This window comes from Choristoneura fumiferana, chromosome 4 (assembly GCF_025370935.1).
Source record: "Choristoneura fumiferana chromosome 4, NRCan_CFum_1, whole genome shotgun sequence".
Lineage (NCBI taxonomy): Eukaryota > Metazoa > Arthropoda > Insecta > Lepidoptera > Tortricidae > Choristoneura > Choristoneura fumiferana.
In genome coordinates, this window is record NC_133475.1 from 5083847 (window position 1) to 5089876 (window position 6030).

Below are 6030 nucleotides of genomic sequence, written 5' to 3' on the forward strand. Positions count from 1 at the left end.
CATGTTTTTTAGCACGCCTTGCCCGCATATCCGAATTCCGCCTCAGTTTCATGCGAGGTGCGATTAAAGTACGACCTATACTTGTCGACCCGGAATGAACGACTATACTGTACGACCTAATAATTCAAACTCTCATATGATCGGGTATGGGTACACAAGTGTTGACAGGTCCCAGTCGGCACGGCAAAATGTCTATATGTCGGTCTCGCCGCTTACGGCGTCGCATACGGCAGGTAGCCTACGCTGGTACGCGTCGCACTTTATGATCAGCTCGCCGTCCGAATACGGCCCCGAGCTACCTAAAGCTATACACGTTGTGGTTGCACTAATAACGAGGTCTCACCCAGCACGGCAGCAGGTCTCTGCGTCAGCCTCGCTGCGGATGGAGTCGCAAGTGGCGTGCAGCCAGCGCCGGCAGCCTTCGCACTGGATGATAAGCTCGCCATCGGAATAAGGCTCCGTGCACACGCAACACATCACTAGCGAGGCGCACGGCCCGCACTCTGGAAAAAGGAAGTTTGGTTATGATCAAGAACATGAGCGTTACAAGCCATTGTCAATAAACTTTAGACTGTGTGGCTTCTTCGAGAGGATAATGTATAGAACAATGCATCATGAGATTGGTTAGATTTTTGAACAATTTTAGATGACATATCTGGATAAATATAATTAGAGTTTGCCTGCCAACGCTTCGTCTTCCATTTTGTAATCGCCACTCGAGAACCTTTCTCCCGCAACGGTTATCTGTACTTTGTGGCCCGCCCGCTACCTCTTCACCTTGCATATTCTTCGACTTAATGCGGTAACTTTAGTTTTTTTGACGAATTTGCGCATTTCGGATTCTATCGCACAAAGAAACTCCGAGCATAGCTCTTGGGATGACTTTGAACTTAGCCCGATATTCAGTAACTTAAGGCGTATGCAAATGATTAAGATTTTTGGTTGGTTAGTTGGTTTTCCCGGTGGTTCAGTTGGTAGGACACCACTGACGCGTCAGCAGGGTTGTGTATTACCCTTAGGGGCGCGCCGTTACCTGTGTAGTTCTCGCACCAGGTGTGCGTGTCGCGCGTGCCGCACGTGAGGCACTTGCGGCACCGCTCGCAGCGCCAGGCGCCGCGCGGCACGTCGCCCAGCGGCGGCCGCGCGCAGTACGTGTGCCAGGCGGTGTCGCAGTCGTCGCACAGCACCAGCAGCGCCTCGTCCCCGCGGTTGCCGCAGCCCTCGCACACCGTGCAGTCCAGACAGCGCCACCCGAGCGTCACTATCACTTGAGATACCTAACGAACAAAACGTACGGTTTACTGAATACTTACCTCGACGTTTCGACTACATTATATTATTATTTCCCTCAAGCCCCTCACCCACCCTGAAATTGACCCAATGCACGTCTATGCCGTTGGTGGACTTCCTACACTGCGCTTCCTACACTGTACAGCATTTCTCAAACCAGTGTTGCGGCTTGCCTTGGCATGCCTGAGCATGGCCCTTTTTGTTTCTTTCGGCCCCATTTTTTTAGTTTCGTTTTACTCGAACTTAAAATATAAGATTGTTTTCATTTTTAATGTATTTTCTTGTCATGCCGAATCTTGGCAAATAAACTTTTCGTATTATTACTTGAAATTCGTTTATTTTATTACTAACTTACCTTAATGTTAACGCAGTAGGGATGGTAGGTCTGCCCGCATTGAGCGCAGGCAATAAGGCACCCTTCGGAGTCCGTCCCCACCGCTCCACACATCACGCACAAATCTTGAGTCAACACAAACTTGTCTTTGCTCGAACATAATACTAGTTTATTCTCCACACCTGAAAATAATCATTCTTATTTAGCTAAGTAATATAAGATTGTTTTCAACAGTAAAAAGTAAAACACAATTGTCTTCACATCTCACGAAATCTTATTGTTGCTGTAGATTTTCAAGTCAGTGCACATAATTAAGTACCAAATTAGGCTGGGATCAATCATCAGCTTTACAAATTTTAATTGAAGAATCTGTTAGTTCAGACAAATTTTCTTCACTGATACTTTCTCGGCTATCGGTAAGTGATGCATCATACGCGTAGCTACCAATTTATAACACCGTGGACAGCAGGTGCTTAAAATTAGAACAATAGGGCCTACAGACGCTACGAAATATTCTAACGATCAGACTACACCGTTGGGCCGGTACCGTTTATCGTATCGTATGTGTGAGAAAACTTAGCAGTTTTGTACGATTTTTAAAGCTTTACCGTCGAACGGAAAAGTATCAAAATTGTAATAGATAACTTAGAGAGAGAATTTACAATAAATCCGACAGAATTGAACGGTGCAATCTGACCGGAGGATTTTTCGTAGCAAAACATACTTATAAAAAAATATATATTTTACCTGGATCGTCCTCAGGGGTCTTGTTATCGGGCGCCTGCGGCCTCTGCAGCCCCAACCCCGGCACCCCAAAAACCCCCCTCATCTTGGGTTTAGTGCCCCTCTTCCGGCCAAAATCTAGCACCGATCTTTGTCGTTTCTGGAAGCCCAGTTTCGCGGGATGCATCCCGCCCTTGAATTTGTACCCGCCTATCTTCTTCTTCGCTACTTTAGACGAGACTGTGTAAGGTTTGCCTTTACCTAACCCAACATCCGGCTAGAAGAAAACAAAACAAATTTTTCTACCTATTCTAACATTTTATAGTACCCCATAGTGGGGTGGTCTAGGACTGTCTAGAACACAACTTGACTACATTTGATTTTTGCCTAGAGCTTAAAGTGACTACTGCATAATGAGACAAACAGTCAAATCTACTAAAACACAAATTGACCACCCAGCCAGACCATCAGACCAACCCGCATTAATTAAAAAGAAAAAACGTAATAACTTTTCCTTTGAAAAGGTTCCATGGTGGCTCATGAATTGTCCTTGGCCGTCTTAAAACTATAAGCATTCGAAGTGGGCGAAAATTTACATAAGTCATAAAATCACACAGATTTTATAGCAGGTAAAATTAAAATTAACAAAAAATTACACATAGTAATTAATATCCCACCAAAAACATTCTGTAAAAAACTAGCCAAGTCTCGATGGAGCTGCTTGTTTATCACTAAAAAGTAATGAAATCTAGACAAGGTCGTGCAAGTCTAAGGTTCCTTACTGCGATTTCTTTATTATTATAGTTAATGTTGTGTGACTTGGCCGTTGACTTGTACTCACTCACGTATAAAGAATATTGAGTCTTAAGTCTTATCCAGTAAATGTTGAGACTCAATACGCGGACAATATAAACATTCTTTATACGTTAGTGGGTACAAGTCAACGGCCAAGTCACACAACATTAACTATAATAATAGAGAAATCGCAGTAAGGGACCTTAGACTTGGCACGACTTTGTCTAGATTTCATTACTTTTTTTATACAAGCAGCTCCATGGAGACTTGGCTAGTTTTTTCCAGAATGTTTTTGGTGGGATTTCACTTCTTTTTGTAGAAACGTGGGCTCATTACTTAATTATCAAATGAGCGGCCACCAAGTTGAATATTTTTTGTAAAGGCGGTATGTCGATCTCTAATAGTTTGGTTGAACTCTTGTTTTCTAATCAGGGTCACCATCTACTCCAGAATCTTCGATTATCTAGTTTTATAGTTTTCCCTTTATGTGGCCATTAAACCCTAACTCTGTACCAAATTTCAGCTCTCTGAGTTTATGGGAAGTACTAGTTCTATTATGATGATCATGAGTGAGTGAGTGTCATAAATGCGAAACTTTGCTTTCGCTTAACTTCGGAACTAAATGACCTACGGACTTGAAATTTTGGATTTTAAGTATGTGATTATAGCTTACTGGATGACGAAAATTTCTGCGTTCTGGTCTTATCCAGAGGTTCTCAAATAGGGGCCTGAAAATGCGGCGAAATGGTTCCAGTAAAGGATGGTACGGCAATGTTTGCTTCGCGCTCGACTTGGCGGGGCACTACCGTGCCTCCAGATTATAATTCATAAGACATTTAAACCTGTCTTAACAAAGAAATACTACCTTAGTTTCAATAGCTAGAGGGTCCTGCTCTTGCTGTAACGAGTCTTCGCCAAACGACGAGTCCTGCGACGTTGACGCTGCGTTGTCATCCTCGAACGCTGTACCAAAAATCATGAATTGAGAAAATGCTTTTATCTACACCCATATAGTAAATCCTCAATTATGCGTTCAAAAACCATAGGTATTAATTCTATTATGAACACGGCTGTATCGTAATGGTCATAACGATACAGAAATCTGTATCTTAATGAGATTTCTTACATTTACAGCACGGGGGGGGGGGTGCAGCAGCAGGTCGTCGCGGGCGCAGCTCGTGGGGCAGACATACCTACCTAGTTCTCGTTAATGCAGGTCATTCTCAATGGTTCTTGAACACATGATGAGGATTTAATATATGGATATAGATAAAATATTGTATGCAACTGTACGTAATTAGGCCTTAAAACACTCATGTGACCCTATTACCGTGTTTTAAGGACCCCTATTACGATACAGTTGCATAAAATACTATATTTCTAATCAATGCTCAAATAAAAAGAAAATACACTGAGCACTGATATGTCCCGTATATTATGACTCCGAAGCATGTACCAAGGTAAAGGTCCGGTTAGGAATGTACCGTATATAAGTGCTGTTATCATAAGCGGACTTACAGGCAGGTTTGGAGCCGGCGATCTGCATGTGCGTCTTGCATATGGGACAGTTGTACTCGTAGGTCGGACTCTGTTCCTTCTTGAGCCGGTACTGTTGCGGTTCCGCCTCCGGGTCGCACATGCCGTGGACGTACCTACAATGATACACAGGTTAACATTTGAGGTGTTAGTGAAGGGTGCGGTTACTGTTCGCATAGTAATAAGTAAGATTCCTAAAAATATATAAGGTAAACGTACGAGTGCTCGCTACTGTCCCAATAGTTGGCATCTTTAATCTTATTTCATTAGCACTCGGACAAACAGCTCACTAAATTCTATGGTGTTAAGGAAAAAGGGGATGAGTCAAAAAAAAAAATATCGACTCATCGCCTTATTGCCGTGACACATAATAGTGTTTTGAAACCAATGAGCTCAAGCAAAAATTACCATTTTTAATATTTTTTATGACCATCAACAACACCTTTATTAGTCCGTTAGTTAGATTTTCAAAAAATATCAGACGTATTTTTTCTTTATTCAATAAAAACAAAATATTACGGACATTATAGCCGGTTAGAGTTACGTGTGACGTCACACATCATCATCATCATCACATACGCCGTAGGATGTCTACTGCTGGATATAGGTCTCCCCTAACGGCACACCTACGTACACTTTTTACTAAGGAGTGACGTCACGGGCCTTCACTCTCAAACTATGACGCGCTTCATCTTTGTCATTTCTTATTTGATTGACAAAAGAAAAAATCGTCACTACTTTGAAAAAATCTCGTATCTAACATCAATATGTCTACAAAATTGAATCTTGACATAATGTTCATAAAGTCCACTCAGAAAAATTATCTTTTGAGGTACGATTTTTTTTAAAGTAGTGACGAAATATGTGTTCCATTATTTTCTTATAATCTTACTGAACTGAGCCACAGCACTTCAAGCTGGTCGAGAATGCTTCACGCGAATCTATCATCAGCCAGAAAGACGTTTACTGTTGAACACAATGGCCTCCTCCTTAGAAAGCCACAATGAACGACAACTTGCCACTTGCAAGCACCGTTAACCGCAACTCTCACGATACTCCAGTCCACCTAGTGGATGCCTGTCACACTTCGTCTTCCGGTTCGCGGTCGACACTCGAGATCTTTTCTCTACCAACGGTTATCTGTTCTTCGAGCAATGTGGCCCATTCCCCTTTAATTTGCATGGCAGCTATGTCGGTGACTTTAATTCTTTCGACGAATTTCCGTATTCGGAGTAGTACCTGGATATAGTAGTGGTACACCCGGATCTACGATTTTTTTCGAAACCGGGGCAAAACCTTGATGGTGGCCCCCCTCCCTTCAGTGTTTTGAGAAAACTGTTAAAACTGCCAAT

At 42.6% G+C, this 6030-nt stretch overlaps 1 protein-coding gene across 1 annotated transcript in view; it reads right to left on the reverse strand.

Moving 5' to 3' along the window:
• The window catches only part of LOC141427306 (uncharacterized), a 67366-nt gene that overhangs the window by 52252 nt on the left and 9084 nt on the right, over nt 1-6030 (reverse strand). Inside the window, 5 exon segments of the mRNA XM_074086631.1 lie at nt 344-503; nt 1034-1277; nt 1646-1806; nt 2372-2624; nt 4008-4105. Coding sequence (XP_073942732.1) covers nt 344-503; nt 1034-1277; nt 1646-1806; nt 2372-2624; nt 4008-4105 — 916 coding nt within the window.